The 13,268-nt window shown below is 59.1% G+C and overlaps 1 protein-coding gene across 11 annotated transcripts in view; it reads left to right on the top strand.

Moving 5' to 3' along the window:
• FER1L5 (fer-1 like family member 5) overlaps nt 1–13,268 on the top strand; it is a 59,303-nt gene that overhangs the window by 38,469 nt on the left and 7,566 nt on the right. For 9 of the 11 annotated variants that reach the window (XM_051835912.2, XM_051835900.2, XM_051835897.2 and 6 more), the window contains exons 20-35: nt 3,300–3,424; nt 4,237–4,337; nt 4,888–5,065; nt 5,145–5,300; nt 6,331–6,462; nt 6,636–6,799; nt 7,061–7,175; nt 8,930–9,032; nt 9,606–9,769; nt 9,854–10,021; nt 10,212–10,347; nt 10,449–10,526; nt 11,280–11,461; nt 11,654–11,815; nt 12,059–12,163; nt 13,119–13,265. In XM_051835912.2, the coding sequence (XP_051691872.2) occupies nt 3,300–3,424; nt 4,237–4,337; nt 4,888–5,065; nt 5,145–5,300; nt 6,331–6,462; nt 6,636–6,799; nt 7,061–7,175; nt 8,930–9,032; nt 9,606–9,769; nt 9,854–10,021; nt 10,212–10,347; nt 10,449–10,526; nt 11,280–11,461; nt 11,654–11,815; nt 12,059–12,163; nt 13,119–13,265 (2,216 nt within the window). The remainder of the gene's footprint in view (nt 1–3,299; nt 3,425–4,236; nt 4,338–4,887; nt 5,066–5,144; nt 5,301–6,330; nt 6,463–6,635; nt 6,800–7,060; nt 7,176–8,929; nt 9,033–9,605; nt 9,770–9,853; nt 10,022–10,211; nt 10,348–10,448; nt 10,527–11,279; nt 11,462–11,653; nt 11,816–12,058; nt 12,164–13,118; nt 13,266–13,268) is intronic. The other 2 variants (XM_051835890.2, XM_051835902.2) reach the window with 1 other exon arrangement.

Genomic DNA, 13,268 nt, shown 5'->3' with positions numbered 1-13,268 from the left:
CAACGGCAAAGGAAGACCTTTCTCTCTGTCTCTCTCTCTCACTGTCCACTCTGCCTGTCAAAAATAAAAAAAAAAAAAAAAAAAAAAAAAAAAAGAAGCAGATCAGGGACTCAAACCCAGGCACTCCGACGTGGGATGTGGGTGCTCTGAGCTGTGTGTTAACTGCTGTGCCACTCTCCCCTCACCCTCTCTCTTCTGTGTCCCCCTGGACCTCGTTGTATCCTTTGTGAACCCTCTCCTTCTGGCCTTTGTATTTGTAAGTCTCCCATTTTTCTTCATCTTGTCATCTCTCTGGGATGCACTCTGTAATTTCTTCTAGATCTTCTTCTTCTTCTTTTTTTTTTTTTTTTTTTTTTTTTTTTTTTTTTTTTTGACAGGCAGAATGGACAGTGAGAGAGAGAGAGAGAGAGAGAGAGAGAAAGGTTTTCCTTTGCCATTGGTTCACCCTCCAATGGCTGCAGCGGCTGGCACACCGCGATGATCCGAAGGCAGGAGCCAGGTGCTTATCCTGGTCTCCCATGGGGTGCAGGGCCCAAGCACTTGGGCCATCCTCCACTGCATCCCGGGCCACAGCAGAGAGCTGGCCTGGAAGAGGGGCAACTGGGACAGAATCCGGCACTCCAACTGGGACTAGAACCCGGTGGGCCGGCGCCGCAGGCGGAAAATTAGCCTAGTGAGCCGCAGCACGCAGGGCCGGCCCTTCTAGATCTTCTTGTTAAAGAACTTAGGTAGCCATTCTATTTAAAACAGAATACATCCTACTTTATTCTTTTTTTAAAAAAATTATTTATTAGAAAGGCACACATTAGAGTGACACAGAGGGAGAGAGGAGAGACACAGAGAAAGATTCCATTTTCTGGTTCACTCCCCAAATGGCCACATCAGTGAGGTCTGGAACAAGTCAAAGCTAGGACCAGGAACCATCAGGTATCCCATGTGGTGGCAGGGGCCCCACACTTGGGCCGTCTCCGCTGCCTTCCCAGGCGCGTCAGCCATGTGGGACGTGGGCGTCACACGCAGCAGCCAGCTCCCCTGCTTTGCTCTTCTGCACAGCATTTCCCAACATTTGACACGCTGTGTTGCACAGATTTATTTTGTCTGTTTTCTCCCACTATTTTAAAATTTCTTCATTAGATTTAAGCCAAATGACTGAGAAATGATTATTTTGTCATTTCTTAAGTAAACGTTTGATTCAAGGCTAACATGGCCTGTGGAAAAGTACACCAGAGTTTCACACTCAGTGAATTGTGGAGCAAACATGCCTGTGTGACAGTGCTGAGCAGGGAGGGGATACTAGCACCCAGGGGTCCCCTGGGCCCCTCCACTCCCATCCCCTTCCAAGGGTAACCCCTCTCCTAAGCCCCATTTCATTTTTCTGTTTTCTAAAACTTAAATCATATATATATGATTTTATATATATATATATGCTTTAGTGTGTGGCTTCCTTTGTTCATATTATTTGTGAAATATTATTGTTCATATTATTTGTGAAATGAATTCACAAACGTAGATGATGTTGGGTACAGTTATAGCTCCTTGAACTCGTGGCTTAGTAATCTATTGTGATGATATACTATAACCTATTATCCCTGCTGCCATTGAGAGATGAGATGGCTGTTTCCAGTTTGGGGCTAGTATGATCACAGCTGCTGTGAACATTTTCCTGGCATCCCTGGCTAAGGCTGCACGTGTCTTTTGGTTGGGTGTAGGCTTTGGAATAGGACTGCTGGGCTAGGAGTGTGTGTGCTAAGGCTGAGCTGCTGTTTCCTTGGGACTCTGTGGGAATTCTCCAAGGTGTGGCCAAGGTTCCAATCTCCAGGGAGGATCTGCCTTTGTTTTCTCCTGTTACCTGGGGCACTGACAATCAGGGACTTCTTTAACGGTTCTGCACTGGGGAATGGTGTTGTGGCATAGTGGGTAAAGCTGCCGCCTGCAGTGCCAACATCCCGTGTGGGTGCTGGTTTGTGTCCTGGCTGCTCCACTTCTGATCCAGCTCCCTGCTAATGCACCTGGGAAAAGCAATGGAAGATGGCCCAAGTCCTTAGGCCCCTGCACCCATATGGGAGACCTAGATGAAGCTGCTGGCTCCTGGCTTCAGTCTGCCTAGCACTGGCCATTGCAGCCACTCAGGGAGTGAACCAGTGGATGGAAGATCGATTCTCTCTCTCTCTCTCACTCTTACTGTCACTCTCTCACTCTCTCTCTTTCTGTAACTCTACCTTTCAAATAAATCAGTAAATAAAAAGGCTTTGCATGGGGTATGTATTTACCCTAGTGGTTAAGACTCAGTTGCGTGGCTCGCTCCTTGCTTCTGGCTGTGGCCAGCAAAGCTTGGTGTTGCTTATCTCCTTGCTGCCCCACTGCCTGTGTCTTCACTGCAGCTGCCATCTTTCTGTAACTGCATCCCTTCTTATAAAAGCATCAGTCATGTTGGATTAGGAGCCCTCTGTTCCCAGGGACCTGGTCTTAATGCACTACATCTGCGGTGGCCCGTTTCCAAATGAGGCCGCATGCTGAGGGCGCTGGGGGGTTAGCACTGTGACATATCTTTAAGGGGGACGCCCTTCAGCCCATAGCACGTGGGTCTCCTGTTAGACTGCCCCCCTCAGGCGGCCCGAGATGTGTGCCCCATAGTTGCCTAAGAGATGCGTGAGTCCTCGGGGATTTGCTGGGAACTCAGAGGTCTAAAGTCGGCTTGGTCTGAAGCCTCCTGCCTCAGAGACTTTCTGCCTTTTTTTAAATTTCTGCCCTCTGTGGCTTTCTTCCTTCAAGCCCAACCCAGCGCATGTCACCTTTCATCTCACCATCCCTCCTCCCTTCTTTAAGAAGCACTGCCAGGGACCCAGCCTGCCACGCCACCACCAGTTCTTACCCACGCTTGCTGCCCTGCCAGCCCTCTGCGCTTCCCCCGGACTCCCCTGGAGGCCTGCTCCTCCTCTTCCCACAGACCTCCCAGAATGGAGACACGCCCCCCACCCAGGCATCCACCCAGTGTTCAAAGCACAGGGTCCTGCAGCTTAATGCCTGCGTGATGACCACCTGCCAGCGGCTTCCTGCGGCTGGATTCTCCCACCTGTGAACCCACACTGAGCACAGTCCATGCGCCCCTGGAGCTATCCGGGTTCATCACAGGGCACAGCCGGGTCTCCCAGCTGGAGGGGTCCTGTTGGCATTGGTGGCAGTGGCACCCTTGAGGAATGGAGTAGCTGGGTGAGGTCCTCCCCAGGGACACAGGGAGAGGAGCCCTCCTGGGGTCCCTCAGATGCACCTCGTCCCCTGCCTGTCCCTCTGTGTCTCAGGGAACAGCTACCACTACGTACCCTGGTACAACACCAAGCCTGTCGTGGCCGTGACCTCCAACTGGGAGGACATCAGCTTCCGCATGAAATGCCTCAACCTCCTCCACGTCACTCGGGACCGCCTGGTGAGTGGTGCAGGGAGGGGACAGGGGCGATGCTCGGGGAACCGCATCACAGTCCCAGGCACCTGGTCACTCTGCTCACTCCTGCGTCCACACCGTCGCCACGCATGGGCCGGATGCAGCACCAGGCGCTGAACGCAGAGCTGGATAAACACCGCCCCTGTGCTCACTCTCTGGGGAAGGGGGCTGTGCTGACAGCTACTGCACGGAGCAGCTGGGGCTGGGGCCCAGAGCCACAGGTCGGAGAGACTGGGAAGGGGAAGGGAAGGGGAGAGGGACATGCACAGGAGGTGCTCACCAAAGAGGTGACATTGCAGCAGGGCTTTGAAGGCTGTGTAGGAGTTGGTAGGGAGGGGTGGGAGGAACAAGGGAGGTGAGGCGGTAGTTTTAAAAGTTGGTGGGGAGGCATGGAGGTGATGAGGAGCTGGAGTCAGGAAATCTGGGAAGGGTCAGATCATAAAGGGTCTTGGGTCCCTGTCAGGGAGTACACATCTCGGGAGACTCCCCTGGTGCCCCTCCTCAGACACGACTTTCTCATGCCTGTAGATGGGAGGCTGCCCCGCTCCCCAGTCCCCCTCCATCCTGGCTCCTCCCTGCCACCTCGGCTGTTGGTGGTGGGAAGGGTGCGTGGAGTAAGTTTGCCAAGGCATGTGACAGCCTCAGAGTGACATCGTCAGGATACCCCTCCAAAGTCCCCAGGCCCTGGCTGGAAAAACCTTGGGCCCGTGAGCCCCATAGGCTGTCTCTGGCATGCTCCGTGCTGAGGCCAGCCTTCTTTCTCTCTCCTCTCTCTCTCTCTTTCACTGTCTGGGCAGAAAGCCAATCTGGACACCCTGAAGTCCCTGCGGAATCTGAAGGACCCAGCTCTGCTCCAGCAGTGGGAGAAGCTGCTGAGGGAGCTGGTGGAGGACTGCAAGTAGGAGTGGGGGCCCCCGCCGCGGCGGGCAGGAGCAGGCTGGGGGTCGGGGCGGCAGCCTTCAGGACACCTCCCACGAGCACCTGTGCAAGCAGGCCGGGCTCCGTTCAGCTTTCTCCCCAGCCTGCACACATCCATAGCCTCTGCCCTTCCCCCTCAGGGCAATGGCCCTGACCTCCTTGTCTCACCCAGTCCCGGCTGCCACGCCCATTCCTGATGCTGCTACCCAACCTGCCCCCACCCCCTGCATCCAGGCAAGCGGTGCCCGCACGGTCCTGGGCCCACACTCTTCCTCTGCACCTCCTTCTAGCCAAAAGGCACAGGCCCAGCCCATGGCAGCACTGGGTGGAAGGAGAGGGCTGGATGAGAACCTGGGGTGAGGCCGGCGGTGAGCAGGCTGCCTAAGGGAAGTGTGGGTAGGGCTGCCCAGGCCTGGCCAGCAGCACCTGGAACACCATCTCAGGGCTGGGAGGGACACACTGGCGATGGCAAGACCTGAGGTTGGCAGGTGGAGGAGGGGTCCAGCCCACTGCCGCCTGTCCTGCCCCAGGCGCCCTCTGCCCTGCATGACCGATCAGCCCAAAGCCAACATCCTAGACAAGGAGAAGTGGCAGCTCCGGAACCTCCTCCTAAAGGAACTGGCCGAGAAGGCCAAGAACGCCAAGCCCAGGGACATGGTGGCCACGGTGGAGGGCTGGCTGCACCGCCTCGACGCTGTGCTCCCCGAGGTGGGTGCCGGCCACGCCAGCTGCCGCGGTGCGGGGCTGGGAGCTGGCCACGCAGGCCTGACCTCCGCCCGCCCCACAGCCCCAGATGGGCTTCCCGGACGTGATGATCTGGCTGATGGCCAGGGAGCAGCGAGTGGCCTACGCACGGGTGCCTGCCCACACCATCCTGTTCTCCCCAGCAGGGAGCCTGCACTCCGGCCGCTTCTGTGGCAAGATCCAGTCCCTGCTGCTGCAGGTGGGGAGCAGGGAGTCCTCGGGGGGAGGGGGAGAACAGGGCCCTGAACTCCCCAGGGAAGGCCCTGAGGGAGCCTCCCTGAGGGCATGGGCTCTTTCTCTCCTGGCCCTTTATGGGGCAGATGGGGTTTAGGTAGAACCTAGACGAAGGCAGGGGTCTGTGGCTGCACATGGGTTGGCGCCAAGTCCATGTCCTTCACACACGTTCCTCGAGTCCATCTCCGTCATTCTTGTGGCCACCATGTGGCCCCATCCCTTGCCATCTCTGCCTGGCCAGTGACTGTGTGGCCTCCAAGGTGTTTCCTGCCTATGCGGTGTGGCCACAGGCCCCTGGTAGCAGATGCTGCAAGCTATAAATAAGACTGCCTGGGGACTCTGAACACCGCCCGGCCCTGATCACAGTCTGCCTGCTTCCTGGGAGGCGGGGTGCCTTCCCTCCATCCTCAGAGACACTCTGTGCTCCCATTGCTTCCTGGAGAAGGTGCACCCCTCCCAGGCCTGGTTGCCCCTCGGGCCTCCCTCGATGCCCCAACCTTCCCTGGCCACCCTGGGTTCCTGGCCACATTATGCCTGTCCTTCGCTTTCTCACTGTCGCACAAGGCCTCCCCTGCCCCTTGTGAGTCCTGCTCATCCTGCAAGGACCACTGAGACTCGAATCCTGGCTTGAGAGACCCTGGCACCACCTTCGATCGGGCCTGGTGGTAACGGTGCCCGCCTCATGGCAGGGTGTGATGATACAGTGCTTGGCTCGGTGCCGGTCCTTGCCAGCATTGAGCGAATGATCTCCGGTCTTAACCACATCACTGGTATCGCCGCCCCATACCCCTGCCCCGTGAAGCCTTGCATTGTCCTTTGCCCCAGCCCTCCCCTACCTCCCTGACACACACGGGGTCTCAGGGTCGAAGCATCTGCCTGGCATCTCACACGCTGGCAGGCAAAACTCGGTGTGAGCTACTCCAGGTGCGCATGCCCCCCCCCCCTTGCCCCGGTGCACTGGCGCCCCCTGAGACACTGACCTGCTTCTGGCTCAGTACCCAGAGGGAGAAGGAGAGAAGGACACGGTCCCAGCCCACCTCCGAGTCTGCATGTGGCTCGGGAACGTCACGGACAGCCAGCACATGCAGCTGCCCCGCCAGGGCAGCATAGTGGTGTATGCCGAGACGGTGAGTGCTTCCCCAAGGCTGGCCCCCACAGAGCCTGGAGCGCAGGGAGCCAGGGTGTGGTTCTGAAAGGCCGGCTCTGAAGGTGGAGGGGTCTGCTGGACGCAGCAGGCTAGATGCTGTGAGCTCGGGGTCCCTGGTGACTAGCCATCGTCTGACTGCCTCCCCGCCCCCAGTATGAGAATCAGGCCAAGTATAAAGACCAGTGGGGGCCGCAGGGGCTGCACCGATGCCCCAACTTCTCAGACGTCACCGGGCACAAGGCCCTCCCCAAGACGGATTTCAAGGCACCCATAGGATGGCACTGGCAAGACAACTGGAAAATAGAGCCTCAGAGGAGGTAAGGTTGGGTGTGCAGTCCCTGAGCCCCATGCCCCCCGGGGAATGCCACACTGCGAGTGACACTGCCTGTCACCCAGGAGGGCCAGTCCACAACAGCCTAGAGTGGGCCTGGTCCCTGTGGGTGGGGGTGCTCACGGCAGATGGCCCTTGGTGTCTCCTTTGCCTGGATGCCAGGCCAGTGGGGATGCCAGCAGTGGATGCCCCAGGGCCAGTAAGTTCAGCGAGATGTGCTGGGAACTCGGAGTCTTGCTGCCCCCAGGCTCCTCTTGGACACAGACATCAACAAGAGCCAGGTGCTGGAGGAAGTATACGAGAACCAGGACCGCGATGCCACAGGCGCCTGGGTTCCTGCAGAAATCCCGAACACAGATTTGGTGAGTAGGGCTGAAGCTGCCTCGGGCACCCCCGCCCACAGGGGAGGGAGAGAGAGACACAGCCAGGTGGGGAGACTTGGAAACCGGCATGACCCAGTGAAAAGAGCTATGAGCTGAGCCCTGCTCCTGCCCCCCTAATGCTGTGGGACCCCTGGGGAGTGCGTCCATCTGCAGGCACCTAGTCCTAGCACTGGAGAGTCCCAGATGCAGCCCAGAGATACCTTAAATGGGACAGTAAGAGGGGTGGGGGTGGGGGGGCTGGCGCCACGGCTCAATAGGCTAATCCTCCACCTAGTGGCGCCGGCACACCGGGTTCTAGTCCCAGTCGGGGTGCCGGATTCTGTCCCGGTTGCCCCTCTTCCAGGCCAGCTCTCTGCTGTGGCCAGGGAGTGCAGTGGAGGATGGCCCGAGTGCTTGGGCCCTGCACCCCATGGGAGACCAGGAGAAGCACCTGGCTCCTGCCATCGGATCAGTGCGGTACGCCGGCCGCAGCGCGCCAGCCGTGGCGGCCATTGGAGGGTGAACCAACGGCAAAAGGAAGACCTTTCTCTCTGTCTCTCTCTCTCTCTCTATCCACTCTGCCTGTCAAAAAAAAAAAAAAAAAAAAAAGAGGGGCGGGGGGAATAGCACAGTGGTTAAGATGCTGCTTGGGATGCCCAGATCCAGAGTGCCTGGGTTCCAATCCTGACTCCTGCCAATGCGCACCCAGGGATGCAGCTGGTGATGGCTCAAGGAGTTGGGTTCCTGACACCCATACAGTAGACCCACATTGAGTTCTGGGCTCGGGCTGTGGCCTGGCCTAACCCCAGCCATTGTAGGCATTTGGGGAGTGAACCAGCAGTTGGGAGATTTCTGTCTGTCTCTACCTTTCAAATAAATAAAATAAATTTTTAAAAGTGAAAAAGGAAGAGAAACCACGGTGGGAGGCAGCAATACCTTTGTATTCAAGGGCAGTGCTTGGCCTGAAGGAGAGTCTGGGCCCTGAGGCGCACTGTCCCATAGGAATGGCTGTGATGATGGACGCGCTCTGTGTTGAGCACTGACGTGGTGCTGGCGACAAGGAGGAACTGGACTTTGACTTGTGTTTCATTTTAAGTAACTTAAACATAAGCAGGCCCAGGTGGCTGGGGACCACTGCATTGGAAAGTACAGGTCTAACCCATAGCCAACGCGTGCTAGCCTCTCCTTTCTCTTTTTTCACAGATTTATTTTATTCATTTGAAAGGCAGAGTTACAGAGAGAGAGAGAGGGAAAGACAGAGAGAGAGAGAGAGAGAGAGAGAGAGAGAGAGATCTTCCATCACTCCTCAAATGTTCACAATGACCAGGGCTGAGCCAGGCTGAAGCCAGGAGCCAGGAGCTTCATCCGGGTTTCCTACATGGGTGCAGGGGTCGAAGCACTTGGGCCGTCCTCCGCTGCTTTCCCAGGCGCATTAGCAGGGAGCTGGATAGGGAAGTGGAGCAGCTTGAGACTTGAACTGGCGTCCATTTGGGACGCCGGTGTTGCAGGCAGCAGCTTAACCCCTATGGCACAGTGCTGGCCTTTTCAACAAGGAGGGAGCACTTTACAGTCCAAATGGGCAAGTCATGAAGGCATATTAGGTAACTACTTGGGTGACATCAGATGTAGCAAGTGCTCACAGGGTGGGAGACCACCAAGGCCACAGGCGGTAGATGAACCAGTGTGTGGGAAGTGAGTTAGGGAAGCCCCTAACCCGCTCATGGCCCTTGGCCTTGCCCTCTCTGTCCCCCCAGGATGGACAGCCTGTGGAGGCCCGGGAGAATGTGAAGTGCCCCCCAGGCTGGCACTTTAAGAAGAACTGGACTGTGGAACTGAACCACGCGGTGGACAGTGAGGGTCAGTCCTCTGCCTCAGGGCTGAGGGCAGGAGGGCCTGGGACCTCAGCATGACCACAGCTGCCGGGGGAATTCTGGGCAGGCGGGGGGGTCCCCACCTTCCCACTGCTACGGAGCAGTAAAGCCTGCAGGTGGCATGGGCCCGTGTTCCTGCAGGCCCCCAGCCCCCAGACAGCTGGGCCTCCACCCTCCTGGGGGCCTTAGTGCTCCAAGTCCATCTGCAGGCCTGGCCCAGAGCAAGACTTAACCGATGCCCGTGAACGCGGATTTGGCCCTGGAGCCTGAATCCACCCAGAGAAGGAGCAATGGGCTGGGAATCTGAAGGCTTGGGCTCAGGACCCGAGTTCTGCTCAGAGCTGTGTGGTCCTGTGTGGGTGGTGGGGCACCACCAAGCCTCACCATCCCTCGTTTGTGTGCTGGGCAGTCAGGCCCAGGCCATCGTGGTGACCCAGTGTGATCACGTCCACCTACCCCGAGAGAAAGCACCGCCCCTCTGGGACCCACCTTCCTGGCTTACCCATGCCTCCTGGCCTGCAGGCCCCTGGGACTCAGAGGCCATGGTCCGACCCTGCAGGCTGGGAGTATGGAGTGGGGATCCCGCCCTCGGGCATGCCCCGGGTCTGGAGCTCGGTGGAGAAGACCTACCACTCGCGACGGCGCAGGCGCTGGGTGCGTCTGCGCTTCCGGGACCCGGAGAAGCCGAGCCAGGAGCAGGAGACCCTCTCCTTCCTGCAGCAGGTGCGGGGCTTCCGGCTGGGGAACCCAGGGCAGGAGCTGCTTCGGAGCCTGTGTGGGAACACAGCCCTGCTTTCCTCCCCACAGCAGGGCCTGGCCAAGGAGGACGAGGGCTGGGAGTACGGCACCTTTGGCTCCAAGTTCCACCTGGACCCGCAGCCCCACAGCACGTTCCGCCGCCGCTGCTGGCACCGCAGGCTGGTGCCCAACCACGACAAAGGCATCGCGCCTATCTTCCTCCTGGAGGGCTCTTTGGTAAAAGCTCAGCAGACAGCACACGAGGGGATGCCGGCCTCCAGCCCCACCCCCAGAAGCCAGGGCGTGGCCCCAGGAGTGTGGGCAGGGGGAGGACTGGGCCTACCCCTCACGCTTGGGAGGGTGGCGCCTGTGAAGGCAGAGGGGGTCCCGGGCACAAGAGCGTCAGTGGGGGCCTTTCTGGGTGCAGGTGAGGGATCTGAAGTTAAATTACAAGAAGGAAGAGGAAAAGCCAGGGGTGTGGGGTCAGTTCAGAAACTCCTGGAGGGACCGCCCCGAGGAATCCCCGCCTGCCAACATGCCCTTCATCTACTGCCTGATCAACAGTGAGCGCTGAGCTGGGAGTCCGCACGGGTGGCCCTGAGGGAGTGGGCAGGAGTGCAGGGATCCCGGGGACACACGACAGCTGGGGCCCCTCTCTACTCAGAGCCCCACTACTACCAGCTCCTCTGCTACATCTACCAGGCCCGGAACCTGCTGTCCAACCAGATCCTGACATTCCAAGGTAGGATTGGCCCTTGTCCTCCATCCCCCACCCTGGGGCCTGGCAACGTGGCTACCCAGCAGGGCAGTGCATGTGGCAAGGAAATGGGGGGCTGTGACAAAGACACGGACCCCTCTCTAAAGCAGCTTATGGCCCAGGCTTGGGGAAAACATACAAAATCAAAGATCCTGGTGCTGTGGAGTTAGAAAGGGGCACTGAGCGGGCTTAGGTGACCGCTGCACAGAGCCCTGAAGGGTAGAGTACCGATGAGACAAGAAGACAAGACGTGCTTGGGAGCCACGTGTCACCGGTGGTTGGACACAAGAGGAAGGGAGGGGAGGGGCCCATGGGGAAGACCCATGAAGCCTTCAGGTGGGGGGACTCGCGTGCCCCAGCCTGGCACTGCTTGTAGGAGCCAGCGTAGTGGGTGTGGGAGCTCCAAGGATGTCTCCTGGGACTGTGTCCCTTGGTCATTGCCACCCACAGCAAGAGGCCCGCCCACTCACTGCCGCTGTGGAGGGGCAGCAGCCCAGACCCTCCTCCCCACAGCTCGTCCAGAGGGGCTCTGGCATCCGTCTGGGTGAAGCCCGTGTCTCAGGGTGGTAGGTGTGAATGAAGTGTGCACAGACGGAACTCCACGGCGTCTGTGAGGACTTGGCCGTGGGGCCTGGCCTGGGCCTCGGGGGCCCCTGGCCCAGCAGCTACCACAGCTGCTACCACAGGAGCCTCGCTTGACAGCTCCAAGACGCAAGTCCCTGCCCCGCCCCTCCCCAGGGCCCTTCATTCGGGTGATCTTCTTAAACCACAGCCAGCGCACCCAAGCCGCAGGCAGCTCCGCAGCCCCGATCTGGGCCCAGACACTCATCTTCCAGCATCTGCTCCTGTACGAGAACCCCCAGGACACCAAAGAGAGCCCACCGCTCCTGGTGCTGGAACTGTGGCAACGCGACTCCCAGGTAAGGTGGCCAAGGACCCTCCTGGCCTTGCCGCTGCGGGGCTGGCACGTTAGAGGGAGGCCAGGCGTGCAGAGGGCACTGTGCAAATAGAATGTTGGGTGCTGCCCTGTGCTGGGCAGAAGTGTGGGCAAGGAGCTGGCCCCCTGCTGGCTTGGCCGCCATGCTGTGTGAATGTGTCCCCTTCTCCCCCAGGGCAAGGAGACCTTGTGGGGACGGAGCATATGGCCCCCGGTGGTCTGGCTGGATCTCCAAGACCGGATCCTGCCCCCTCTGAGGTGGCACCCACTTGTGAAAGACTTGGGGGAGGAAGAGGGTGAGATCTTGGCATCCTGCGAGCTGATCCTGGAGACGGAGGTACTGGGTAACAGGGCCTGGCTGGGGAGGGGAGTGCTCGGTGCCCACTCCCTGGTCACCCCCGCCCCAGGTGTCCCTCAGGAAAGACCTGGGGACCAGAAACCAGACCCTGGCTCAGTGATGCCACCTACCCAGCCCCTCCCCCAGCCAGCTCTAGCCCAGCTGAGCCCTCTGAGGAACCTGCTTCAGTTGGGGACGGGGGCCTCATGCTCCCTGCTCGCCCCCCCCCCTCCTCCCCTCCAGAAGCTGAGAGAGAAGCAGCTGCCGATCCTAAGTGTCCCCTGGAAGAACGGGGTCTACACACTGCCCAGGAGCATCCAGCCCACGCAGAGGAAGATGGCCATCGAGGTGCGGGTGGTGAGAGGCTCGGTGGGGCCCAAGCACCATCCAGAACAGCCTGCAGCGTCCTGGAGCTCTTCCAGGCCTTCCTGACCCCCTGGCCCAAGAAGATGCTCTCTGGGAGATGGGGGAGGCCAGGGAGAAGTGGACAGGGGCTCTGGCATTGTCATGGTCTCACTGCAAATCCCCGCAGGGGGCGGTAGACCAAGGACCGAGGAGCGTTTACCATATTTGAGTCTCATGCTGCCACGTGCAGTGGGGACTGCTTTTGAGAGAGAGAAACTCCAAGGCACAGACTGTAAGAGGCTCCAAGACACACACACACACACACACACACACACACAAAAATCCCACACAGGGACTAAGTGACAGTGGCATTTAGACCCAGTGCTGCCTGGCTCTGAACACCGGGATGTTTTGCACCTCTCTTCTGAGTGTAGCACCAAAGGCTTCATGTTGGAAGCCATGCAATTGGCAAAGGACGCTCACTCAGGCTCTCGGCAGGCCTCCCCAGACGTCCCAGCGGTGTCTGTTCTAAGCTCCCAAGGAGGCCTTCAGGAATAAGGGCCTGGATGTTTCCTGGGGTGCCCAGTGTGGGTCGGATGAGAGGGAAACCGCAGGCTGCACGTCCATGGGGTGACTGAGTCACCGACCCGCGGAGAGGAGGGCTGGGCCCTCAGAGGCAGCCAGCCCCAGGAACTCCCACCTGAGAATGGATGGGAGGTCAGGCGAGGCAGCAGGCGAGGACGGGCCAGTCTAGAGGGCGCCTCTCACAAGGCAGGACAGCCTCCAGGCCTGATGAACCCAGAGTGAGCGAGCCGGGGTGGGGGGGCTTGGCCTCATCGTTTGGCCCTGCATGCTCCCGGCTGTACCGCGATCCCCTGGCCGGTGTCCCGTGCCTGGGCCGGGACCCCGTTCCTGAGGCGCTTGCCTCCCGTGGCCCTGTGCTCCTCGGTTCTGGCAGATCCTGGCCTGGGGCCTTCGGGGCATGAAGAAGGTGCGCTACCCCCAGCTCCTGGTGGAGTGTGGGGAAGAGTCCCTAAAAACAGAGCCCATCCAAGACTTCCAGACCAACCCCAACTTCCCCGAGCCCATCCTCTTTCTCATGGTGGTA

The sequence above is a fragment of the Oryctolagus cuniculus genome, chromosome 2 (assembly GCF_964237555.1).
Source record: "Oryctolagus cuniculus chromosome 2, mOryCun1.1, whole genome shotgun sequence".
Taxonomy (NCBI): Eukaryota; Metazoa; Chordata; class Mammalia; order Lagomorpha; family Leporidae; genus Oryctolagus; species Oryctolagus cuniculus.
The sequence above is the reverse complement of the archived record's forward strand: the minus strand, read 5'-3'. Positions and strand labels throughout refer to the sequence as shown.